Here is a 27,591-nt window from a genome sequence, read left to right as displayed (position 1 = left end):
CTGAAACTGAGACATCGTTTCACACAAAATCACTCACTCACTCACATTCTCACATTATGGATAAGGCTATGTGTGTGCGTGTGTGAGAGAGGGAATGAGGCTGTGTGTGTGTGTGTGTGTGTGTGGTTCATCATGAGATGCTGCAGCTCCTCCAGTGTTTCTCACAGCAGTAGTGTGGCATGACCCGAGTGTTGCTGAATGCTGGATTTTCCTGTTCTGTCAGGATGTCTGCAGCATGATGTGTCTGTAAGCTGAGCCATGACTAACTTTACAGAGCTTCCTCAGAGTAAATGTCTTAATTCAAAGAACACAAAGGAAGATATTTAGAGGAATGCTGGAGACGGGGAACCATCTTACATCTGAAAGTCAATGGTTACAGATTTATAGCTTTCCTCAAAATAGATTTGTGTTCAACAGAATGAAAGACGCACACAAACGACTTGAGGACGAGTAAATAGTGAAGACATGTTTAGTTTGGAGTGAACTGTCCCTTTAATATCAGTACTGATGCGTCTGATTATGTTGGCAATAATAACTTATATTAAATTAATTAGTAAATATGTAAATGGGCCAGGTATGACTTTAATGTTAAATGTTTTGTGTTTAATAAACAGTATGAAGGGGCACTGCTCATTGTTTTGACGCGTGTGTGTGTGTGTGTGTGTGTGGGCGCGGTTTGGCCGTGGCCCCGCCCACATGCTCTACATTATAAATGAGATCTGCTGCCAGCAGCTCCGATCGCCCAGCCGCTGAATGAGCTCAACATGGCGGAAACTCGCGCTCACTCTCCGTTTCTGCCCGTATCCCGGCGCCGCTGCACAAGTTCACTGTAAAGTTTCCCTGAGCGCTTCATATGAGAAGGCTGGTGGAGGAGAGACCGTAAAACGGCCGAGATGAGCGGCGCACGCGCAGGTGAGGACAGGTGCAACTCCGCAGGTGAAGTTTGTTTGTCGGAGTCGCACCGCGGGCTCAGCTCAGACCGGCAGCACCGACTCTGAGGAGAGTTTCTGAAGTGTGTGTCTGTGTTTCAGAGCTGCAGAGCGGCCCGTCATCACCAGCGCTGCCCGCAGAACATGTGCTGAACTCCGGAGCGGTCACTTTCCCCGGTAAGTGTGTGTGTGCGTGTGTTTCTCAGCGTGTGCTCGTGTCTCATGATGACCGAGGAGTGTGTCCATAGGAAGGGGCGGATTTAGTGATTTGGGGGCCCTGAGCAACTCCTGCCATGGGGCCCCGAGTCCTGAAATGCACCCTTTCTACTTCTTTAATTTTTATTTTAACTTTTACATCACTCAATCTTCTTTTTTACGCTTTATCTTTATGTAAGCTTTACATTTTAAATAATTAGGTGTCTAAAAATGAGTTTATCTAACAATTATAATGTTATTTTTATAAGTTTGACTGCTCCATATGGTGGATATTTTTATAATATTATACTTTATTGTATATTAAATAATATTTATGTAAAAATGTATTTGTTTGACTCTCACTATACAAAATATGATAGAAAATTATGTTCTATATATAGTTTATAGGTATAATTTATACTTGTAGATAAGTATTGGGGACCCCCAGATGTCCTGGTGCCCTAAGTGGCTGCTTGCCTTGCTCATTGGTTAAACCCCCTCCCCATGTCTACAGGTGTGTTTGACCAGTACGGCTGTCCACTGGTCCTGTTTCCCTCTGAGCATCACTGTAAACTGGAGGAGGAGCTGAGCAAAGAAGAGGCGGTGCACTTTATACACTACTGCCTGCGCCTGCACCGGTAACACACACACACACACACACATATATATATATATTTAATTTTTAGTTATTTATTATTCAGTTATTTAATATTTATTTATTTTTATTATTTTACAAATATTTTAAATACAATTTTTGTCAGTTTTATTTGAATATATTTTTATGTATTAATTTCTTATTTTTTTTATTAATTAATAAATATTTTTATGAAATTTGTATTTTAATTCATTTATTTTTAGATTTTTATTTATTAATTTTCTTTCTTTCTTTCTTTCTTTCTTTCTTTCTTTCTTTCTTTCTTTCTTTCTTTCTTTATATAATTGTGAGGCTGCAAAATCTAAGTTGATGATCTTGCATCTCTTGGTCTTTGATTCTGTATTTTATTTTTAACCTTATAAAAATGCTAAAAGTATGCCTCTAGATCAGTGGTCTCCACCTCAATTCCTGGAGGGCCGCAGCTCTGCGCAGTTTTGATCCAACTCACACCTGCTTAACAGACTCTAGTAGTCTTGAACACCTTGATTAGTTGATCAGCTGTGTTTGATTAGGCTTGGAGCAAAACTGAGCAGAGCTGCAGCCCTCCAGGAATTGAGTTGGAGACCTTGGTGAACAACAAATTCCACTGTCACACTTTACAGTGTTATGTGAACAGACATTATTATTATTATCATCATTATTATTATTATTATTATTATTATCATCATTATTATTATTATTATTATTATGGTTGTTGTTGTTCATTTTTGTTGTTAAAAAAAAAAAAAAAAAAAGCAGCTCAGACTGGTTGATGTAAGTGTGTGTGTGTGTGTGTGTGTGTGTGTGTGTGTGTGTGTGTGTGTGTGTGTGTGTGTGTGTGTGTGTGTGTGTGTGTGTGTGTGTGTGTGTGTGTGTGTGTGTGTGTGTGTGTGTGTGTGTGTGTGTGTGTGTGTGTGTGTGTGTGTGTGTGTGTGTGTGTGTGTGTGTGTGTGTGTGTGTGTGTGTGTGTGGCAGTGTTCGTCTGGAGGATACTCTGCTGTCGGTGGTGGTGGATCTGAGGCAAGCAGATGTCCGCATCGCCCGCTTCATCGCTGAGACTCTTCTGCTGCTGGAGGTATGATCTCTGCTCTATCGAGATGTTCTGTCTGACCTGATTCATGCACTGTTTCTGCACTGTCTGCTGTGGTTGAGTGGCACTAGATGGATGTTTCTCCAGCTGTAAATGCGTCTCTGCTGTGTCTAGAGAGTGTGTTTGAGCACACAGATAATGTTCTCTAAAATGCTTAATCAAGTAAAATATATTGAATTCTCTCCTTCAGAAGACATCTCTCAACATTGAGTTTGTTTTCCTTAAAGTGAGCAGCATGATCTGCCATTAGAGTGAGGAAAACCTGTTTTATTGCTTATAAATGCAGATATTTGGACTAGAACAAGACGAATTATACGTAAGATTTAGGTTTTGCATATTTAGTGTAAAATCTAAATAATTAAATGCAATTAATCTGTTACAGCTCAAACATCAAGTGTTTTGAACATTGTTGAAATGCTCGTCGCAGGCCTGAAGAACACATATTGTGGTTAAGCCTTGCTGTGACTCTGTAAATCGCGTGTGTGCGGTGTCTCCTGCTCAGCTGTAGTTCAGATTAGGGCTGCGCACTGTATGGTTCATGTGATCTCAGCATCGATATCTCAATGTGCACATTCACAATCGGCACATCACAGGATCTGCAGTGCTGAGTCTGAGTCAGGCGAGGGCTGGGAGAAGTTCTGGACTGTATGATGACTTTAGATAAATAGCGCAGCTTCATGGCATGACAGTGTAGTGATCACTGCTAATGTTAAGTGTTTTTAAATGTCTGGGTAAACAAATAAAACCTTTTTTACCCCAATAAACACGATATGCTTTATTTTAGGAGGCATTTCTAATATTGTAGAGCAGTGAACATGTCAGGCTGAGTAATTAAAATAAATCCCTGACCTCACTGTCAACGATGCGGTTTATATGCATTAGAAGAGGCAAACACTCACTCACACACACACACACACACTGCTTTATTAATGCAGGATATTCACAGTGCGAAAGACTGATAATACAGGACACTGAAATAATCAAATAAATATCAATAAACGAGAGATGGAGGTGAAGTCCTGCTGCTGCTGAGTGTGCTGCAGTGCAGCTCTAATGAATGAGCTGCTGATTCTGGAGTGTGTGACAAACTGTGGGCAGAAGATCACATGCCATGTGTGTGTGTGTGTGTTTATCTAATAATGGAGACACTGTAATGTGTGTGTGTGTGTGTAGGTGCACAGGAGGACGGTTCACTCTGTGTATATTGTTCAACCAAAGAAGAAAGATGCGCTGAAGCTGCTGGAGAAGCTGCTGAGCCCGAGCGCATCCCGCCGGCACAGAGGAGTCCTCTTCAGAGTGAGTCTACATGTCTGAAATACGGCTGATCGATTATGGGGGAAATCATAATCTCCATTATTTTGGTCATAATTATAATCTCAATTCTGCAGATAATCGTTCTGAATAAGGTAAAATTATTCGCCCTGCTGTGAGTTATTTTCATTGATATTTCCCAAATAATGATGAACAGATTGAGGAAATGTTCACAGTATGTCTGATAATATTTTTTTCTTCTGGAGAACGTCTGATTTGTTGTATTTTGACTAGAATAAAAGCAGTTTTTAATATTTTAAACACCATTTTAAGGTCAATATTATTAGCCTCTTTAAGATATTTGACTTGGGCAGGACTTAATTACCCTAATCTGCCTAGTTACCCTAATTACCCTAGTGAAGCCTTTACATGTCACTGTAAGCTGTATAGAAGTGTCTTGAAGGATATCTAGTCTAATATTATTTACTGTCATCATGACAAAGAGAAAGTAAATCAGTGATTAGAGATGAGTTATTAACACTGTTATGATTAGAGATGTGCTGGAGAAATCTGCTCTCTGCTAAACAGAAACTGGGGGAAAATAAACAGGCGCTAATAATTCTGACTTCATCTGTATTTATATAAAGTGATTAGCTTAAAGGTGAGATGAGTGTTTTAGATGTCAGTATCAGTATTGTTAGTGTTTAGGATATCCATGAGCACGTGTGCATTTAAACAGTGACAGCATTCACATGTAGATGATATAACCCTGATATAAACATGTACAGCTTGACTCTTCTGCCTAAATATATCAACGGTTTTATAAACGTCTCCACATACTTCAGTTTCTCATCAAATCTTCTGCCCAATCAAATGCTCTCTAGTGTCTGACAAGCCCCGCCCCCTTCAAGACGCTTATGAGATGCGCTTGAGCTCAACCACTCTCACTGGCTGTGAGCTGAGATGAAACGAAACACTGTGACTGTTTTTTTTAATAAAGGGGAGGAGCTTCTCTATGTCCCGCCCTCATGTTTCTGTTAATAAACATCTGATGACATATGCACATTTCAAAGACCTTCATGGGAGCTTGATGAATGAAAATGTGTAGCAGTGCATTGGATCCGTGCAGCTCTTAAAGTGGCAGTGTGCTATATGCCTGTGCTTATCGTGATTAATCAAACAAGAAACTCACTGCTCTCGACTCGAGGACTGTTGACGCTTTTAATAACAAACAAATTAACTTTATTCTTTTGGAGACTGTCCTTAAAACACTGTTTCTTATATATTTACGGGATCGTTGAAGAAGTCAGAAGATATTTGCATCTTATAATGAATAAAACGTTTATCTTTATACTATAATATAGAGTGTTTTAATCACAGAATATTAAATGAGGAATGTTTAACAGGGATTTCACTGATTAACTTGAAAGATCTCTCATCAGTATTGTTGTTATAACTTTTGTAGTTTCTGCTTTGAGTATAGACATGACTAATGCTGCTCATATGGCTTTAAGACAAACAACCATATCAGTGAAATATGCATATATCAAATATAATTGAAGCATCTCGTTTTGTTTACATTTGTAATATTCTGAAGTGTTTTGCTGTGTGCATAGTCAATTAAGCTGACATGGCTTTAAAAAAGATCTAATGTTATACATGGATATATTAGTGTATATATTTATATACTGTATATTTTTACATCACCCTGCTTCATGTGACAGACACTATAGCACTTTACTATTTGCACTATAACATAAACCAACTACATTCAGATGTACTGATGCGTTTATTTTGTGTAAAGCCTGTCAACGTTGCGTTCTCTAACCGCTTTACAGCAAGCAGCATAACAGAGAAACACACGAGTGAAGCAGCAATGAACAAAACAGATACTCAAACATCAGCACCATCACTAATCTACAGCAAAGCATCCTGAAATAGCAAGCGAGTGTTTCTAAACCCAATGAGACTGAACGTTATTAGTGTTTACTAGAGAGCATTTCCTGCCAGTGGTGGGCAGAGAGTTCACCTGCTGCCTAGATAGTGCACACTTGATGGATTTGGAACCAGTCAAATCTGACAAAGCAGTGTCTGCTGTTCATTTCAGTCACGAAACAGGAGAGCAATAGCGATAATCTGAACACATCTCTCTATTTTTGGATGATAATAGATGTCATATTTCTTGTCATCATAGGTATTAATCTAGCTGGTTTGTTGATTGATTATCAGTGTTGAGCAGCCCGTCACCTGATATCACCTCAGCGGAGATGTTCAGAGTGGATCGTGGCTTCTGAGAGCTGCAGAATCGACGGCCTTCAGGAGTTCTGCGTGAATAAAAGTGGTCATGAGTTGACGTCCAGCATCTAAATTAGATGAATAGAAGAGGAGCCTCAGCTTGCTCATTTGACTGCTGGAATATAATGAGACTCATTGTGTTGTTGACTGTGGCGGATTTACAGTGACCCGAGGGCAGCTTCTTACATTCACTATGCGTTTATAGTCAGCGTTATGAAACACGGTCATGTACAGTTTAACGTCAGCATCAGCGGTGGGTGTTCGCTGCTAGAGTAATGAAGTACTGTACTTTACCTTTATAGTCATTTTAATTAGTTGATTTTAAAGCAGCTTGCCTAAACACTGTACATTAACTCAACATCTGTGGATAAATCAGAGGAGCAGAGGAGTCGTATTTGTTGTTTTTTGGTGGTGCAGTGGGTTGCATGAACGCCTCACTGCAAGAAGGATCGCTGGTTTGAGTCCCGGCTGGGTCAGTTGGTGTTTCTGTGTGGAGTTTGCATGTTCTCCCTGTGTTGGCGTGGGTTTCCTCCAGCTGCTCCCCCACAGTCCAAACACATGCACTATTGGGGAACTGATAAACTAAACTGGCCATGCAAGGAAATGGGAGCTTTCAAGCACTCACACACATCACATCAGCTGTGCACGTGACACTAAAGCTCTGGTCACTGCGTCTGGATCATCAATGTCTCTCCCTGTGCCTGATCATCCTCATTCAGTGTTCACCTGCTTTCTTTTGCTCTCGCGAACACTCATCAGCCGTGCTGCTTCTCATTCTAAGAGCACATTTACAGCATCAATGACTAATAATCTTAAACTAAAGCTCGAGTCTTCTGCAGCTCTGGCAATCTAAACATTATTTTCAACCAGCCAAAGTGGCTAGTGGAGGAGTCCGTCTCACACACCAGTGTTAATGTCAAACCCTGCCGCTGTGGAGGTCAGAGGTTGGAGATTAAACACATTTCAGTGTATTGTCTGTGATCGGCATGAGAACGAGACTCGGGTTAGAAACAAGTAAAGAGTAAATGAGCATCTCTTAAAAAGAGTCGTGTGTGTGTGTGTGTGTGTGTGTGTGTGTGTGTGTGTGTGTGTGTGTGTGTGTGTGTGTGTGTGTGTGTGTGTGTGTGTGTGTGTGTGTGTGTGTGTGTGTGTGTGTGAGAGAGAGAGACTTTAAAGTGTGTGTTTTCTTGCGTGTGCACAGCGCTTCTTCCTGCGGGAGGTGTTCCAGCTCTCCAACTACATCGACCGCAGCCAGCTGATCTCCAGTCTGGGAGGATACCTGATCTACTGCCACCACAGCTGGGTGTGCTTCGTCAAGGTGAGAAACATCATCTATTACCCTTAATGCCATTAATTACCTGCACTCATGCACTCCTTCTATATATATATATATATATATATATACACACACACACAGTACAGACCAGGAGTGTGGACACATCTTCTCATTCAAAGAGTTTTCTTTATTTTCATCAATATGTAAATTGTAGATTCACACTGAAGACATCAAAACTCTGACTGAACTCATGTGGAGTTATATACATGACAAAAACAGTGAAACAACTGAACACATGTCGTATTCTAGCTTCTTCAAAGTAGCCAGCTTTTGCTTTGATTGCTGCTTTGCACACTCTTGGCATTCTCTTGATGAGCTTCAAGGTGTTTTCTGTCTTGTTTATCCTGCATTAATGCATTCAGTGTGAGCTGCACCATTAATCAGTGAAAGATCAGGATCTCAACACCCACGCAACATCAGCTATAAAAGATGCTGATATGCAGGGTTATTAATCCTAAGAGATCGAGTCTTTAGTCTTTTAAATTGGTGATGAAGTTACACACAGTGCAATAACACAGCAGCACTGGGGGAACAGTGTCTAGTGCAGATACACCACTGATGCTTATAGTGAAGATTCAAATCTCCATCATCTGCATTTAACCATGCTCAAACATGAAAGATGTATGCAGCAGCTGCATTATTTCACCAGTAGATGGCGACACCGGCCATCAGAAATACGCCACTGAATAATTCTTCAGAAATGATCATCTAGCAATGAAACATGAAGATTAATGAGTGAAGAACTGAATCATTTACTGAAGATGAGGCTGAATAAATCTGGCTTCATGATCATGATCATGTTCGAGTTCTACATTCAGCATTATCAGCTACTATTTCACACTTGATCCTTATTCAGCTGATGATTTCTTCAGTGTATTTGTAATAACGTTACAGCTTCTCTGTTCTGTTTATCAACACTAGAAGTGTCCTGCAGTGCTGTTTCTCTAATAATGGACAGCACATGGTGTTTGTCTCGTCCTCTTTCTGACGGATCTGATAAATGGTCCAATCCGAGACTAAAACAGCAGAATGTGGTCTGACCCGGGAGATGTGTGTCTGCTCCAGCACTGCTTTCCTCATCTGTGTGTGTGTCTGCAGTGTAGTCCTCATAGTTGATGAGCTCAGAGCGCAGGCAGTGAGTGGGAGAGCATTAATAATGATCACAGCAGTATTAGTCTTCCTGTTCGCTCAGTGAAGTAAGCTCAGCACTAGTGTTGAAGACTACAGGAGAGAGAGGAGACTGATGACGGCAGCCAGGAGAGCAGTGCCCCATACACACACACACACACACACACACACACACACACACACACACACACACACACACACACACACACTCGTAATGTTCGATTACTGATGTTTTGCTCTAATTTATGAATATGATGCCAATATGGAATAATGTGACGTATAGCTGTATTGTACATGTGCTTTACAACACGTTAAACACAACGATTAATGATGCTGAGGACCCCTAAACCAGTCATGTGGAAAGCTGCATTGCCAATAGTCAAACACTCCTGCTGTCTCTCAGATTGAATCTGAGACTGAATCTGCATTTGTGTGTGAACTGACCCTCAGTGTGCTCAGTCTGAGAGAGGGGCTTGTGTTTGATCGCTCACTCATGAATGAAACATGAACAGACTGTGTGTGTGTGTGTGTGTGTGTGTGTGGGATGGTATGGAGGGCTGATATCTGCATTCATGTGATTCTCTTTGTCCTCCAGTCTTTTATTCACATGTGAGACGCGCGGGCGTTGTGTAAGGATGCTGTGTGTGTGTGTGTGTGTGTGTGTGTGTGTGTGTGTGTGTGTGTGTGTGTGTGTGTGTGTGTGTGTGTGTGTGTGTGTGTGTGTGTGTGTGTGTGTGTGTGTGTGTGTTTGATTCTCAGCAGTTCAGATCAGTCACAGCAGCGTCTCATGATCAGCTGTGATCGCCTTAGATAACACTGCTGACGCACACAGCTGTGTGTGTGTGTGTGTGTGTTCTCTGTTTCTGCCATTTGGTGTGTATGAGGTGTGTGTTTGTGCTGTATACTGTGTGTGTTATGTTCAGTGTGTGCTGTAATGTTTTCTATTTTCTCTGTTCACTGAATAATGTGTGTGTGTGTGTGTGTGTGTGTAATCTTGTATACTGGATGTGTGTTTGTGCTGTATACAGTGTGTTTTGTGTTCTTTCTTCCCTGTGTGCTGTTTAGTGTGTGTGTGTGTGTGTGTGTGTGTGTGTGTGTGTGTGTGTGTGTGTGTGTGTGTGTGTGTGCGCGCATGTGTGGTGTGTTTGTACTGTACAGTTTGTGTACTGTGCCTGTGTGGGCGCTGTATACTGATTGTGAACTGTGTGTACTTTGTGTCAGTGTGTGCTGCATATTGTTTGTAGTGTGTGTGTGTGTGTGTGTGTGTGTGTGTGTGTGTGTGTGTGTGTGTGTGTGTGTGTGTGTGTGTGTGTGTGTGTGTGTGTGTGTGTGTGTGTGTGTGTGTGTGTGTGTGTGTGTGTGTGTGTTGTGTGCGCGCGCGTGTGCTGTTTACTGTGTGAACTGTTGTCCATTGTGAGTCTCTGTGCTGGATCTTCAGAGGCTGCTGGACAATGGTGTGTGTGTGTGTGTGTGTGTGTGTGCGCGTGTGTGTGTGTGTGTGCGCACGCTCTCATTAGCATCTGAAAGGGCTGCTCTGCATCTCTCTCTGTCGTCTGTGTTTCTCTCAGGGTTTCATAACACACTCGATCACGTTCACACACTCGGTTCAGTCTTGATCTGGACCCGCAGCCTGGTGGGCCGGTGCTGTCATTACAGGCTGAACTGAACTCGAGGGCCGTCAGCTGCAAAACGCTGAATAAGAGCAATGAACACACAGATGAGCGGCGGCGGCGGACCCTCACTGTCCAGCAGACGTCATCATTAGCGGACACTAATACAGCAGGAGATCTCCAGCTGACGGGTCTCCACTACACTCAGCACAGCTCTAGAACCAGGACTGGTGTCCTCATCTGTCATTAGTGTCGTCTGCTGTCGTGTCATTGTCAATGCAAACATGACCGTGTTGGACATGACTGGACGGTTTATCTCTGGGTCAGATATTGGCTATACGTGTAGACCGGGTTAATCTCTCCAGCGAGTGTTGTACGGTCCTCCTCTTCAGCTCGTCTCTCTGTGTGCTGTGCAGGAGGTGGACGTGTTTGCGCAGGAGTTCCTGACGGTGGTGAACAGACTGCCGTCCTGCATCTCCACCCTTCAGTCTCTGTCCAAGCAGCCCGTCCCGTCAGAGATCCAGCGGCTGCAGCGCTTCTGCTCCGTCAACGAGGCCCGCTTCCAGCAGCTCCGGAGGTAAGTGGAGCCGTTACAGAGAACTCGCTCTACAAGGGTTCGGGCCCAGCAGAGTCTCCAGCAGCCCTTAATGCTCAACATGCATCAAGTGTATTTATCACATTCTCCCTCTGTACGTGTCATCAGAGGGGGAAAGCCCCGCCCACTAGTGTCCATCTCATTAGCATATTCAGCAGGCCTGAGTGAGAAGCAGCCGTCTGTCCATTAGCCATGAGAGTGTTTGAGCTGCTGAAGATGATGTCAGCATAGACTAAGAGGATTATAGATGTGGAGTTCTAGATGATGAACCACATAGACTGACAGAAGCATCAACACACACTTTATTCTCTATTTATCGGCTGTACGTGCTCTTTACTGCTGTATTTGAGCACTTTGTGTTAAACTCTACAGTAAGACACTGATTATATCTGAATGTTTAATTAACAGGACAGTTCACCCAAAAATAAGCATAAATAAACTGATTTCCCCTCCGTCAAGTGCTGCTAAACTTACAGTGACGATCTTATTCTATGTGTGTGTGTTTACGGCACTGAAGAGGGATCTGGGTGAGTGGAGTTGGGGAATGTGATCAGCTGATCTGCACAGATGAGTGTGTGTGCGCAGTATTAATCTAACAGGAGATGCTGGTGTGCTGCTGTGTTCAGGGATCTGGGTCTGGACGAGCTGCTGAAGCGCTGCGAGTGTCTGATGGAGAAGCTGCGATTCCCTGAGAGAGACGCCTGCTTCCACGCCATGGCTGGAACTGTCCTGTTCACACAAACCACTCAGGATATGCTGCGCCACTACAGCGGGTGTGTGTGTGTGTTTTCAGTCAGTGTGTCTGCGCTCGAATGCTTGTAGACTTACTTACTGCCTGTGTGTGTGTGTGTGTGTGTGTGTGTGTGTGTGTGTCAGGATCATGACGGCGGTGGAGAAGGTGGAGCTGCTCTGGAAACAGGCCTTCAGTAAAGCACACATGCAGCTGCAGGTGCTCCGTCTGCAGAGAGATGCACAGCAGGTCAGATCACCACACTGACTCTCACTTCTGCTGTGTTCTGATCTGATTTTTGACTGCACTCACTGGCCACTTTATTAGGTACACCTGCCAACTGCTCATTAATGCAAACTTCTTTTCCCAGCCAATCACATGGCAGCAGCTCACTGCATTCAGACATGTAGACATGGTGAAGAGGATCTGCTGCAGTTCAGAGTGAGCATCAGAATGGGGAAGAAAGGGGATTTAAGAGACTTTGAATGTGGCATGGTTGTTGCTGCCAGACGGGCTGCTTTGAGTATTTCAGAAACTGCTGATCTACTGGGATTTTTGGATGTGCAGCCGACAAATCTGCAGCAACTGTGTGATGCTATCATGTCAATATGGAGCAAAATCTCTGAGGAATATTTCCAGTAGCTTGTTGAATCTATGACATGAAGGATTAAGGCAGTTCTGAAGGCAAAAACATCATGGTACTAGTGAGGTGTACCTAATAAAGTGGCCAGCTTGTTTAATTATTCAGCAGAGTGATGTGCAGCTGTAATGCGCTCTAAATCTGCCGGAACTTTAGTTGTGTCTTCAGAGTGCTCCTCAGTCTATATAGAGAGTGTGGATGAAGGCTATATGAGCTCTAGCTGATGTGTTTCAGATCGAGCAGCAGATGCTGGAGCTGATGAAGACCAAGGTTCAGTCCTACACACCTGAAGAGGCCCGGGACGCCCACACCGCTGACCGGCTCCGGCTGGAGTTTCACTCTTCGGTTTACACTCACGCTATGGTGAGCGACAGCTGAAGCTGCATATTCACAGGGCATGAACAGATTGGGATTAAATGAGTTCAGCTGATGTGTTTATATGCTCAGTCGTGTGTGAGCCGTGTTGGGGATGTTCAACATGGGTAATTCAGTGTTAATTACATAATATTGCAGTGTAGTAATGTTGAACCATGCTGAGACCATGTAGTGTGCACCCTAAAGTGAAGCCTTATAGAGTCCAACTGAACACAGATGAGTGCTGAATGTGGATAACTCTGCTGTCGTATTTATATGTGTGATGTGTGTGTGCAGGCGCTAGTGCGGCGAGCAGAGGATGTGATGCACACACTAGCAGAGACTGTCCCACCAGCAGACAGGAGGCCTGCAGAGCCCTGGCTGGAGGAGCTGACCCGCCTAAAGGACCAGCTGAGCTCTGCAGTCCAGAACCAGCTCCAGACCCTCAACAGAGCCGCACACTTCCAACACTCCTGCAACAGGGTGTGTGTGTGTGTGTGTGTGTGTGTGTGTGTGTGTGTGTGTGTGTGTGTGTGTGTGTGTGTGTGTGTGTGTGTGTGTGTGTGTGTGTGTGTGTGTGTGTGTGTGTGTGTGTGTGTGTGTGTGTGTGTGTGTGTGTGTGCAGTCAGACAAAACAAGTGCTCTGTTAGCTAGTGTAGTGTAGGTATGCAGAGACTCAAAAAAGGCTCATTAAAGTAAATATGAACAGATATAATCTCTAATATTTGCTCAAACCAGATGATTTTTGTCTTGAGTTTTACTGTATAGTGATCTTGTATCTGGAGCACGAGAGACTGCAGGAGTGTCTTTACTGGCTGTTTGCAGGAATCTGGGTCTTATCCCAAACTCGCCCCTAAACTCGCCCCTAAACTCGCCCCTAAACTCGCCCCTAAACTCGCCCCTAAACTCGCCCCTAAACTCGCCCCAAACTCGCCCCAAACTCACTGAAGTGGAGCTGCCTTATTGGTACCCAAAACCCAGGATTGTTGCAGACTGACCAGTCCTGGCTCACCATCCGTCGCAGCTCCTGTCTGTAGTGTTGCTTCTGCAGTCTGCTGCTGCCGTTCCTCTAGACCAGTGATGTCAAACTCGGTTCCTGTAGGGCCGCAGCTCTGCACAGTTTAGTTCCATCTCTAATTAAACAGAGTCTTTCAGGCTTATTTGACACCTACAGGTAAGTGTGTTGAAGCAGAGTTGGAACTAAACCGTGCAGGTCTATGACGCTTCAGGAACTGCGCTGGACACCCTGATGTAGACACACTGCTGTAAATGACTCTGCTGTGTGTGTTTCTCCTCCGGCAGCTGAAGCTGTGGTACGGTCAGGTGCTGGCTGAAGACCTCCTGCAGGAGCTGCTGTGGACGGGACACTGTGAGGGTGATGCCGGCGGCTCCTGGAGGCCCCGGGTGGAGAGCTTCACCAGCAGGAGCCCATGTCCATCGGTGGAGGAGCTGGTGACTCTGGCACAGCTCTCTAATGCCATGAGGGAGCCCAGCCTGCAGCACAGCGGCACACAGCTGGCGCATAGGTACACACACACACACACACACACACACACACACACACACACACACACAGGAGGGTCACTGCTGCTTACACACACTGCTCTACTGCTGTTAGGACAAACATCACCGACTTCCATTATAATCACATTTATTGATCATAAAGCCATGATGGCACATTATCAAGCATTGATTGCTGCTGGTTTTCCCTGTTGGGTAGAGGGACAGCATTTCATTTTTACGGTTTACTTTATCAGCTGTCAGCATTAACCCTTTAGATCGGCCTGTGCTGAAGAGTTTCTGTCAGTTATCTGGAGATCAGTGGAGTAAAGCAGCAGATTATAGTGTGTGTGTGTGTGTGTGTGTGTGTGTGTGTGTGTGTGTGTGTGTGTGTGTGTGTGTGTGTGCTGAAATACACTCGCTGTGTTTACTGTGTTCTGACAGCTGAGGGGGCAATGTCATTACACCCCAAACCTAAACGTATGTCCTGTAGCAGTGCAGGTCCTGAACACAATCAAGCTCTCGTTCAGCATTAGTGTGTGTAATGAATGCTGATGTTTGTCCGCAGATGCATGACCCTGAGGAGGATCCTGACCGCTCCTGGTGCCGTTCCCCTCCAAGACCTCCAGCTGGCCCTTCAGTGGCAGTACGAGTACCTGAAGGGCCACCGCTCGACCTCTGACCTCTCCACTGCTGACCCTCCAGGCTCGGTGCAGTGCGGGAGCATCAGTGATCTCTCCAAGTGGCCCGCGGTCTCCTCCACACGAGCTGCGCCTAAACCTCCATCTCTCAGCTCCTTTGACTCTGGCTTTGATGGAGCGGGCAGCAGTCTCCTGGACCTCAGGGGCCGGAGAGACACGCCGGGTATTCTAGTTAATGGAGATCCTGTCTTTAAGCCGAGCCCCCTTCACGCGCAGATTCATGAAGAGATCATAGTGAGTGTGTCCGACTCTGAGGACCAGCAGGAGGAGCTGACGGGGTTCGGGCTGAAGCGGGACGCTGCTCATGCCAGCATTCAGATTGTCCCCAAAATCAGTTCTGACTCTGTGAACCTGGAAATCAAGGTGAAGCGCTCTGCAACGCTGCCCACCAACCCCTGGCTGAGCCTCCCCATAGAGGAGCTGGAGAGCTGCTACACCGTCAGCATCACGCCCCGCTGCTCCTCGAACCCACGCAGCCCCAATCTGTCCGAGCGATCGCGGGACCGGCCCACACAGACCCACTGCACACACGAGGACCAGAGCCTGCAGGAGTCCGGCCTGAGTGCTGAGGGGGTCATCCTGTCCAGCACACTGACCGACGCTGAAGAGCGACCGGTGGATGGAGACCCATCTCTCCAGTGGGACACCTTCGACCTGCACAACCTCAGACCAGACTCAGTGGAGCGGTACGCTAGACTCCGATGCATGCATGATGTTAAAAGATAGATATCTCACTTCAAACACCTTCACAATCTTAAAGATAGAGTTCCCCCAAAAATTAAAATCTTGTTAATTTCTTTCCCTCATTTCGTTCCATACTTAAGACCGTCGTTCATCTTCAGAGCGCAAAGGAAGATTTTGGGATATCTTCTATTGAGGGATATATTTCTTCATGTGCACTAAGGACACATGGACTGTTTTGAGCAGAGGGGCCCAACGTTGGTCCAGGAGGGTAGGTGTCCCCCAGAGTTTAGCTTTAACCCCAATTAGACACCTGATTCAGGAGATCAAGCTCTTTATAGTCGTGCTTCTAAGTAGGTCTGTTAAGGGAAGTTGGAGCTGAACTCTGCAAGACACTGGAGCTCCAGAACAGAGTTTGGGGACCCCTGGTTTTGTTTATGTTGGTTTCTTTCTGGGGTATGAACACTTCATGAATCGTGTGGTACTGTAGTCTAAAAAAATGAAAAGTCTTGATTTTTGTTTTGAAGGTGAATAAAGGTCTGGTTCAGTGTCATGGGTGAGCAATTAACGCAAATTGAGTTTTTGAGTAAAGCGAGCCGTCCTTTATGATCAACTGCTTTAACCTAGCTATACTGCATACTGAAACAAACCCTAACCCGAAATTACAACTTCAACCTATATCTGGCCAAACCGAAGTTCATCTAGAGTTTTTCAGCAATTGGAAACTGCTCACCTGACGATGCCTTTGACTTGATTCTTGTCTCAGACCTACAGGGGTATGATGCAGGTGGTGTTTTTGGGCTTGTGGTTTATCCAGGATGGTGCAGCTGTGTAATGGGTGGTGTTTTGGGGCGTGTGCTGTAGTTCTGAGGCTCTGTTCTCTGCAGGCTGGACATGTCTGTTGCAGACTGGCTTCAGAGAGAGCAGGAGCAGCTGGAGGAGGTGCAGGAGACTCTGGAGCGAGCCGCTGGGATTATACAGGTGAGATCTTTTTCACATCAAGTGTATTCATAACAGGTCCTTTATGAATTTGTGTACACTCGGTGTGTAAATATAAGTGCATACAGTTATTTGTGAAGCAGTGTTCATGAAGACTCAGGGTAAAATGACCTGTTATGAATATCATCATGTGTGCAGTTACAGATGTTTCACGGTTGAGTCCTGAGATCACGCATTTCTGCTCTGAGTTTGACCCTATAGATGTGGTGATCTGAACTGAACTCTTTCTGCAGGAGGAAGAGGAAGTGCTGGCACAGGAAGTGGCTCTGGATGATCTGATCTCTGAGGATCTGCACGGACACTGGCCACCTGTGTGGACTGAAGGACAACAGTGCAGTAAGGTGAGTTCGTGTTCGTGTGTGTGTGTGTGTGCGTGTGCGGTTAGTTTCTACATTTCACATTGGTGCATTTTTCACTCTAGATGTCATCGAGGGAACTGTCTGAGGCTGGTGTGATCGGACTGGACAATGATGAGCTTGAACATGAGCTTCCTCTGGATTCTGAGTCTCTGAGCACTGCTGATGCTGGAGAAGGAGACTGTGATGCTGCGTGTTTGTCGAGTAGAGGATTGTTTATATGTGGCAGACCTGCGCAGCTGGAAGCTGATCCTCATGTGGACAGAAGTGGGATCCTTCGAGAGCTTGGAGATCTTCAGCTTTTGGAGGAACAGATCCTGGAGGAGTGTGTGAAGCTGGAGGAGCTGCGGCGGCACACCCAAACTGAAGACCAAACCCTGGACGTGCTGCAGTCATGCCCCAAAGCTGAAGACCAGACCCCGGACGAGATCCAGCAGTGCACAGAGACTGAAGACCAGACCGTGGAAGTGTTGCAGTCATGCCCCAAAGCTGAAGACCAGACCCTGATGGAGATGCAGTCATACACCGAAACTGAAAACCAGACCCTAGATGAGATTCGGCAGTGCACTGAGACTGAAGACCAGACCCTGGAGGAGCGGTGGCAGTGGACTGAGAATGAAAACGAGAGACTAGAGGAGATAAGGCAGTGCAGCGAGACCAAAGACCCGACCCTGGAAGTGCTGCGGCGATGCACTGAAACTGAAGACCAGACCCTGGAGAAGATGCAGCAGTGCACCAAGACCGAAGACAAGCGGCTGGAGGAGATACAGTGCAATGAGATTGAAGACCAGACACTGGAGGAGATTACAGAAGTGGGAAAGAAGAGCTCAGAGGTGGAGAAGAGCAGATCAGGCAGAGTCATCAGATGTTCAGCGATGAAGAATAGTTCACAGTGGAGAGATGAGGAGATGCTGAGGAGACTCCAGAGTCCTGAACCTGCTGACCCCACAGACCTAGAGCTGCCCGACTCTTCTGATGGATTACCTGAAGATGAGTGCAGTGGAGATCCAGAAGCAGCAGGTCTCTCAGGCTCCAGTCTGGGCTCTGAGATGTGGAGCGAAGTCCTTCCTCATGGAGAGCCCCTCAGCAGCTCATCTGCCTCTCCATTTGCAGTGTCTCCATATCTGCCCGACACCAGCACCTCAGTGCTCATCCGTCCTGAAGCAGCACATCCTCTGGTGGGTAAGTCCTCCACCTGGGAGCCTACAGATACTGCTGTGGATCTGGAGGAGCTGCAGGTCTGTGGTGTTCCCTCGGCCCTGGAGAGCAGTGATGTGCGCAGTGAGTTTGATCCCGGAGGCGTCCCGATTGCTGCTGCTCCACAGAGGACTGTTCCTCTCACTGGTCCACATGACCCTTCTTCAGCAGAGTTGGGTAAGTCACTAAGTAATTAAGGATGCACTGAATATTCAGCCACATAACATTATCAGCTGAATGTGGCGTATTCGGTATTCAGACAAGAGACTCTTAGCAGATGGGTTCATCCAAAGTGACTTAAAGTGAGGATAAATGAAGCACTTGATGTCATCAGTATATGAATGCTGTCTAATGCAGAGTTTACAGTCCACCATTTGAGTCCTGATTTCACTCGACGGGTTTGGACAAAAGGCTGAAATCGAAGGCAAATCAGTGCTTGTTGATGTGAGTGGCAATCGGTCTGAATTATCCGAGACGTGTTAGGAGAGAGGATGTGGTGCAGACTGTGTCCTACAGGTAGTTTTTTAAGCACTCTCTGGAGCATTGTCAGAATTTAGGTGGATGTATTGATGAAACTGACCATTATCAAGAAGCATCTAAAGACGGGTCAGACTCCTTGGTCAGACAAACAAGGTCAGAAAGTGGTCAGACAGCTGCACTCAGAGTTAAACAAGTCACTCCACCAGGATGGACTTATAGGTGAAGGGTTTTTGTGCCTCCCTGTGATGGGACCCCTAAACGGTGTTCAGTTGCAGAGCGCAGGATCCTGCCAGGCACATAAGCCTGAAGTCCTGGGCTCAGGTAAATGGTTGCAGAACTTGCAGTTGTTTTGTAGGAGAGTAACAGCACCTTGATTTGGCAGCCAGTGTAGACTGATGAACAAAAGGTGTGCCATGCATTATTGGTTCATTGAAGTCCAGTCTCTCTGCTTCTGAATCAGCTTGGTGGCGCTGGTTGTGAAGACAGCCAAAAGAGCCTTGCAGTAGTCCAGCTTGCACAGGACAAGGACTTGGACAGGGAGTTGAGCAGCATGTTCTGTTAGGAAAGGTCTAATCTTCTTGATGTCATATAGGGCAAAGCTGCAGCAATGTCATCTGTACATTTCAGCTGAACCACTCCTAGGTTTCTGACTGTCCTGGAAGGATTTGCTGCCGAGGTGCCCAGTAGTACAGTGATGTTGTGGTTAAGCTTTGGACTGGTTGGGAGAGATTCTGTTGAAGGTGGTGGTCCTTCATCTAGCTGTAAATACCTGTCAGAAATGCTGATATTCAGGCAGCAATCATTAGATCATCTTCCTGGAGTGAGAGGTAGAGTTGTGTGTCCTCAGCAGAGCAGTGGTGTTAAACGCCTTATTTCTGAATGACAGACCTGACTGAGGCCATGTAAATAGATAACAATGAAACCCCGATGTCCTGGCCAAACTCCCTCCATCAGCCCTTACCCATCATGGCTTCCCAATCATTCCCATCCACTGAATTGGCTCCATCCCTGTCTCTCCACTCCATCACTATAGCTGGTGTGTGGTGAAGCACTGGTGCTGTTGTCCTGTGGCTTCTGGATCATCATCCAAGTGGAGCTGGTGGTGGTGTGGAGAGACCAATCCTGATAAATGCACTATAATAATACACATTACATTAAGTGAGTGATTCTTGTGAGTAGTTTCTTTGTCGCTCATTGCACCGTCTCTGTCCTCCTTCAGCATCTGAACAAACACACACTGGAGACCTGGAGGAGTCCTCCTCTACCTCAGAGCACACTGAAGATGATGAAGATTATGAAGGTGATGAAGGTGAAGAACACACACAGAGCCGACCAGCAAGCCTACACATGCAGAACAACAACAACAACACGGCAGTGGTGCAGCGCTCCGAGCAGAGCCAGGAGATGCAGACGCTGAGCTCCACTGCAGACGCTGGAGGCTTCATGAGGACCTGCACATCTACAGTTCAGCAGATCAGCACAGCCACAACACAGGTCAAACACACAGACAGACGGAACACACACTCACACACAGAAGTCAGCATTTCAGTGAACTGACCTAAAATTTGTCATTTCTCTGTCTTTAACTGATCATGTCACATTCTGAAAGACAGAGTTACTGCAGTCACGTGTCCATTGGCTTACAATTAGTGTCAACAGCACAGATCAAGTCAGATGGCAAATCTATTTTCAATATTTTTAGCAAGATGAAATTATAAATAAACAAAGTTTGCTGAAGTGGGCAGTGTAACTACCCGGAGAATCTGGAAATAAGAATAAATATCTGGATATACCTGCACACAGCTGAATAAATACATGCGATTGTCATTCTGTGAGCCTCACACAGCCCTGTTTCCTCATTCTCATGTAGATCTGCTGTGTATAATCATCATGATGATGTTTGTGTCTATGATTAGGCTGCTTTATGGATTGACTGATGAAATTATAGATGGATATTTTATTTCTTATCAAACTACACGCATCAGTCTGTTTAACCTGTTCAACTTTTCACAACCCTAAAGTTTAGTGATATTTCACACCCAGAATAGCTGATTTCCTTTTTACCCAGTGAGTTCAAGGCTAGATTATTCCTCGACTCGAGTCACCTGGGTGTTTTTCATATTTAATTTTCACTTCTTTAGGTTGTAGATCTGTTCACCTTCCTACCACAGCTGCACGAGTGCCCAGTCGATGCTTCCTCTGTAGCACCAGGATTTAGTTCTGATTGAAGCTTAGTTGGATTAAACGAACATGACGCATGCGTCTGATGAGGTGCAGGTCTTGTTTTAACATTATTAAGGTATAATGCAGGCATGCCCAAACTCTGTCCTGGAGGGCCGGTGTCCTGCAAAGTTTAGCTCCAACCCCAATCAGACACACCTGGGCTAGCTGATCAAGCTCTTACTGGGATTTCTAGAAACATCCTTGCAGGTGTGTTGAGGCAGGATGGAGCTGAAATCTGCAGGACACCGGCCCTCCAGGATTGAGTTTGGACACCCCTGGTATAAAGGGAACCCAAAGCCAGATCATCTCCTGTTGACCATTGCACTTGATCTGACACTGCGGTCCTGAACCAGCACAGAAACAGGCAGAGAGCAATATAATGGAGATCAGCAGAGCCCAGTCAGTGTAGTTCTGGTTCTCCTGTGCAACTCCAGATGGCGCTGTAAGCTTTGTCTGAAGATGATTTCAGCAGAGTCTGTGTTTGAGATGTGTCTGGCTCTCTGAGATGATCTCTGAGCCGCTGTTTCTCTTCTCCATTAGATGACTGATTATAAGACTCCGATCGTTCTGGACTCAGGATCTGGCTTGATGAAGGCCGGCTTTGCGGATCAGGACCTTCCAGCTGCGGTGTTCCCTACAGTCATCGGCCGTCCCAAATATGAGGTACACACTTCAGCCAGGACACTGCGCTGTGTGCACGTACTGTAGAGAACAGCTGCACTGCTGGTGTGTGTGTGTGTGTGTGTGTGTGTGTGTGTGTGTGTGTGTGTGTGTGTGTGTGAGCGAGCTGAGATGTGGAGTAGCATCATATCTGTAATCCATCAAAGCTCTGACCTGTTGTTGTTGTGCAGGAGGTGATGAACTCGTGTGTGGACCGAGAGCTGTATGTGGGCCATGATGCGCAGCACATGCGTGGCGTCCTGACCCTCAGGTATCCCATCAGGCACGGCGTGGTCAGCAACTGGGATGAGATGGAGATGGTGAGCTGGCGGAGCGTCATTAACACCACTGTTCTGCTCAGATGAACATCTCTAAGCTGTGTTTCAGAGGAGTTTCATGCCGTCTCTGTGCTGCAGCTCTGGACTCATGCGTTCCAGCTGCTGTCTGCGGCCCCCGAGGACCACCCGGTTCTGCTGACGGAAGCGGCTCTGAACCCCCTGCAGAACCGCCAGCGCATGGTGGAGCTCATGTTCGAGGCCTTCAGTGTCCCGCTCACCTTTGTGGCGGTTCAGGCTGTGCTGGCGCTCTACGCCTCTGGACGCACCACCGGTCAGTTTCAGTCATCAGGTGTTTGCAGAGCTTCTGCAGGGTCTGAATGTGCTCACAGGACGTGGCGTGAGCATGAGGCGTTTCTTTAACATGAGGTGTTTTGTGTGTTGGTGTGCACGATCACATTAGCTCGCTTTATTTAGTCACGAGGTGTTAAACGTCAACTGAAAACACCAGTAAGAAGCGTGCCGGTGTGCGCAGGCCTTAAGTGTGCATGTGGAGCTGCTCTTCACGTCTGAGCGGTGTAGACTCACTGCAGTATTCAATAACTCAGCATATCGTGATAACAAGAGCTTTTATAGTATGTTGAAGTGCTCGGTTGACTGAATATTCTGACACATTACAGGACTGTCATGTGTAAACACTCAATTCGAGATCAGTAATGAATTCTGTTTTAGTTAATTAACATTTATCATGGTCACATAATAGAGGTGTAACTGATCACGGTTGATCCGTACAGATCATAACCCACAGGTCGTGACCCGCAGATTATTACATATTTTTACTCGCTTTATTCAGATCACACGTATGAAAGCATTCAGGCTTTCCTGTAAGATATAACGATGACAGAAGATGTGCTGGGTTATTGAGGATGTGCTGAGTTTCTCAGGTTATTAAAGGTGTTTTCTGTCTTGTTTATCCTGCATTAATGCATTCAGTGTGAGCTGCACCATTAATCAGTGAAAGATCAGGATCTCAACACCCACGCAACATCAGTTATAAATGATGATGATATGCAGGGTTATTAATCCTCCAATCGCTGCATTCAAATCTGAAAATGCCAAAATAATCATGCAACAGACCGTGTGTGTGTGTGTGTGTGTGTGTGTGTGTGTGTGTGTGTGTGTGTGTGTGTGTGTGTGTGTGTGTGTGTTCGTTCAGGGGTGGTGCTGGACTCGGGTGATGGAGTCAGTCACAGTGTTCCAGTGTTTGAGGGTTACTGTCTGCCTCACGCCGTTCAGCGCCTCGACCTCGCCGGAGCAGACGTCACACTGCAACTGCAGAAGGTCAACACACACGCACGCAAGCACATACTCCCTCTCTCTCACACACAAACACAAGAAACCCGCATGTAAACACACACACACACTCTCTCTCTCAAATACACACAGACTGATCTTCTGACACACTCTCTAACGCAAGCTTTCACTCACTTACACGCAGACACACACACACGTACACACACACTCTGGTAATCTTAGAGCAGTGAGACCATCTGCAGTGACCTGTGAGTTTCAGGCAGAGATGATTAGGTGTCTTACACCTCAGACAAACTGATTCGTGTGTGTGTGTGTGTGTGTGTGTGTGTGTGTGTGTCTGCGTCTGCATGTAACTGTTTTTGTGTGTGTAGCTGGTGTCTGCATGTTGCAGCTGCTGCTTGTGTGGTGTGTGTTTACCGCTCTGTGTGTGACTAACTGTGTGTGTGTGTGTGTGTGTGTGTTGCAGCTGCTGCTGGAGAGCGGTGTGTGTTTGCGCACCTCTGCAGAGCTGGAGATCGTGCGGGAGATGAAGGAGAGATGCTGCTTTGTGTCTGTGGATTATGAAGCGGAGATGAAGAGCTCAGAGTCAGAGATCCAGTACACACTCCCTGACGGACACACCGTCCCTCTGGCCAGCCAACGCTTCCGGTACGTACGTGTGTGTGTGTGTGTGTTGATCTCAAGAGTTCACTGCAAACCAGTGTCAGTCCAGAATCTCCATAATGGCACACACCAAAATCAATATAAACACACTGCCTCCAGGCCTTCTTCACCTCGGGGGGCTTCTTCAGTGTTTTGATGAGCATCTGCATCTGTATAATGTGATCATTATGATCAGTATTATTGATTATCTGCAGATTTATAATAAACACAAGTGTAGATGTGTCCAGCTGTGGGCTTTTGGAGGCGTCTGCATCAGCATATGTGGATAAGAACAGGACGTGTGTTTGGAGATAACTCAGCTTTCTGACCACACTTCATTGCTCATTTATTCCTCTGCTGGAGATTAGAACTGGATTTAGAAACAGTTTTAAAGCAAATCATTGTTTGATAAAGGAAATTAAACATGTGGGCTAATGGATGTTCAGTGGAGAGAGTTTCCACCACAGTAAAGGAGTAAAGTAAAGGAGTAAAGTAAAGGAGTAAAGTAAAGGAGTACAGTAAAGAGGCTGAATGGAGGAGGCTGGTTCTTTATGCTCGTGCTGCAGATGCTCTGTTTAACTGTTACAGAGTCGACATGTCAATAGCAAATGCACCATGTAGCGACGCAGCTGACTCTTAAAGGGAATGAGAGCCGAGACTCTGATTGGTTTAATGCAGGTTCTGCTCTAAACACATCCAGAACTCGTATAGAGGATCAGCACAGCCCTGTTAGCGCATGCGCCGGGCGCACAGCGGATTATTCATCCTTAAAATAGCAGAAGTGTATTCAGACACGACAGCATGAGGGTTTCAGAAACTAAATCGACTAGGAAGACGTCCTGGAAGTGAGCAGCTTCATCTTATTTACTATTGAGAAGGACAGATCACCCTAAAACCATTCAGTCATCACGGCCACTAGTCTACATGTACAGTCCACTGAGGAAGCGTCTGTCTGAGCGAGAGCGACCCCTCTGAGCCTCGTCTGCCTCACTCATGACTATAGTTTGGTTTCTCTTGACCTTCAGCTGTTTGATCAGTGTTTGAGTGAACTGGACTCCTGAACACACAGTAATGCACACAGCGCTTTCTCCTCATCTCACACTGGAACATAGTGGGAAACGGGTCTGTATAAGCTGAACAGCGGGTCTGTATTGACCTGTTATCTGGATAAGCGGGACAGTTAAATAAATCAGCGTGAGGGGGATCAAGCGTGCTGTGATGGAGTGTGTGTGTGTGTGTGTGTGTGTGTGTGTGTGTGTGTGTGTGAGCCGCTGGTCTTTAAATCTCTCTCACACACACACAGGGCTCCAGAAATCCTCTTCAGGCCGGAGCTCATCGGTCGGGATCATTATGGTCTGCATGAGAGCGTCTTCAGATCCATCCTGCAGTCGGACCTGGACCTGCGCCGCAGCTTTGTGGGAAACATCCTGCTGTCAGGTATGAGTGTGTGTGTTGTGCAGGTATGAGTGTGTGTGTTGTACTGGTGCAGGTGTGAGTGTGTGTGTTGTACAGATATGAGTGTGTGTGTTGTACAGATATGAGTGTGTGTGTTGAACAGGTGCAGATATGAGTGTGTGTGTTGTACAGGTATGACCGCTCTTCTCTCTCTCATGTGTGCTGCAGGTGGGAACACGCTGTTGTCGGGTCTGGCGGAGCGGCTGCAGCTGGAGGTCCGGGCGATGGTTCCTCTGGATCTGAGCGCGTGTGTGCGGGTCTCCAGTCCGCCGGACAGAGATTTCTCAGTGTGGAGCGGCGGAGCGGCGCTGGCCAGCCTGCCCGAGCAGCAGAGCGCCTGGATCAGCGCCGCCGAGTACGAGGAGTTCGGGCCGCAGATCGTCTTCAGGAAGTGCTTCTGAGCGCCGCGGGCCTTTTAACACTCTTAACTCTTTTATTATGGGCTGCCTTCTGACGGACCCTTTTAGCTGGACATGAGACGCGCTGCACTCCGACTCTGGTTGCATCAATCAGAGCGTCTGCGTCTCCAACAACTCTAATCTAATCTAATGATCAACTGGAGATTATATATTATATATATATATATATGTGTGTGTGTGTGTGTGTGTCTGTGTGTGTGTGTGTGTGTCTGTCTGTGGAACATAACTATGAGATATGAATGTGGCCTTCACAGCGCTGATGCTTTCATGAGGCCCACTCCTGTGTGTGTGTGTGTGTGTGTGTGTGTGTGTGTGTGTGTGTGTGTGTGTGTTGGATCTGTTCCTCCCTCATGAGTGTGTTTAGAGACGTGTGTCAGATCTGTTCCTCCATTGCGCGTGTGCTTCCTCCTCTCCTCCTCTTCACCTTGGTGTGTGTGTGTGTGTGTTTTGTGTGTATCTCACGTGCCTCTGTCTGCTTCACGGTCTTCACTCAGGTTGTGGTGTGTGTGTGTGTGTGTGTGTTTTTTGGAGGAGGTTGTGAGCTGCGTGTGGATGTGGATCTGTCAGCTCTCTCTCGCTCTGGTTTAAGGGTTCATGAGCTGATCGAATCCCCCTTAGCTTGAGTGTGTGTGTGTGTGTGTGTGTGTTTGTTTGTGTGTGTGTTTGTTTGCCTGGAGTGCACTGTGATGTGTCGCATGTTTAGCATCAGCATCTGTTAACTGGCTAATGTCTGGACTTTTTTTATAATAAATATTTCTTTTAAACGTTGTATAGGTGTGTGTGTGTGTGTGTGTGTGTGTGTGTGTGTGTGTGTGTGTGTGTGTCCAACTGCAGGCCGCATCACAGTACAGAAACTGCATTAGTGAAAACCAGCGATCTGCTCTGAGCTGCTGACCGAGGGTGCGTCTCTCTATTAGTTTTACTCGATCTCAGTGCGGCATTTGACACCATTCACCACAATATCCTCATAAATGGCTTAAAGTCTACAGGTGTCCAGGGACAGGCTCTACAATGGTTTAAGTCATACTTAACTGACCGCTACCAGTGTGTGAATATTAGTGGACGCCTTCACAAGTCAGCCCAGTGCAGTATGGGGAGCCTCAAGGATCAGTTTTAGGCCCTTTACTGTTTACAGTTTACATGCACGCTCTGGGAGACATTATTAGAAGACATGGGATCAGCTTTCACTGCTATGCAGATGATACTCAATTATATATTTCAACTAAACCTGACGAGACGTCTGAACTTTCTAAACTAACTGAGTGTATTAGAGATGTTCAAGACTGGATGACCAACAATTTCCTTCTTTTAAACTCAGACAGAACAGAATTATTACTTATTGGGCCTAAATCTTGTAAACATTAGATCTCACAACTCAATCTACAATTAGAGGATACAGAGTTAGCGTTAGCGCTACTGTAAAAGATCTGGGTGTCATATTAGGCAGCAATCTAACTGTTGAACATCAAATATCCCATGTCACAAAAACTGCCTTCATCTGAGAAATATTGCTGAGTTATGAAGTGTGCTATCCATCTCAGATGCAGAAAAGCTAGTCCATGCTGTTGTGAGCTCTAGGCTGGATTACTGTAATGCTCTGTTTGCTGGCTGCCCAGCATCCTCTATTAACAAACTTCAGCTTGTGCAACATGCAGCAGTTCTGAACAGCTCTAGAAAATATGATCATATCACCCCAATGTTCTCCTCCTGACACTGCCTGCCTGTTCAGTTTCCTATTGAATTTAAAATATTACTTCTCACCTATAAAGCTGTAAATAATCGAGCTCCTGTTTATCTAACCAACCTTCTGTCTCGCTACAATCCACCTCGCTCTTTAAGATCTCAAAACTCAGGGCTTCTGGTAGTACCTAGAATAGCAAAGTCCACTAAAGGAGGTCGAGC

At 45.9% G+C, this 27,591-nt stretch overlaps 1 protein-coding gene across 1 annotated transcript; it reads left to right on the top strand.

Annotated features, from left to right (window-relative positions):
• The first annotated feature begins 736 nt into the window (after positions 1-736).
• si:ch211-241j12.3 lies at positions 737-26,456 on the top strand. The gene is given in 28 exon segments (NM_001030209.2): positions 737-912; positions 1,032-1,106; positions 1,639-1,762; positions 2,734-2,833; positions 4,022-4,144; positions 7,596-7,712; positions 10,885-11,045; positions 11,690-11,836; positions 11,940-12,042; positions 12,668-12,796; positions 13,085-13,270; positions 14,090-14,313; positions 14,856-15,674; positions 16,557-16,650; positions 16,902-17,009; positions 17,090-17,411; positions 17,496-18,389; positions 18,391-18,398; positions 19,529-19,538; positions 19,921-20,195; positions 21,465-21,587; positions 21,776-21,904; positions 22,001-22,193; positions 23,076-23,200; positions 23,640-23,821; positions 25,119-25,252; positions 25,439-25,867; positions 25,900-26,456. Coding segments are annotated over 27 exon segments (5,157 nt in total). The 5' UTR covers positions 737-893; the 3' UTR covers positions 25,672-25,867; positions 25,900-26,456.
• The last annotated feature ends 1,135 nt before the right edge of the window (positions 26,457-27,591 follow it).

The sequence above is a fragment of the Danio rerio genome, chromosome 20, assembly GCF_052040795.2.
Source record: "Danio rerio strain M-AB ecotype USA chromosome 20, GRCz13ab, whole genome shotgun sequence".
Classification (NCBI taxonomy): Eukaryota; Metazoa; Chordata; class Actinopteri; order Cypriniformes; family Danionidae; genus Danio; species Danio rerio.
This window is presented reverse-complemented; position numbering and strand designations above follow the sequence as displayed.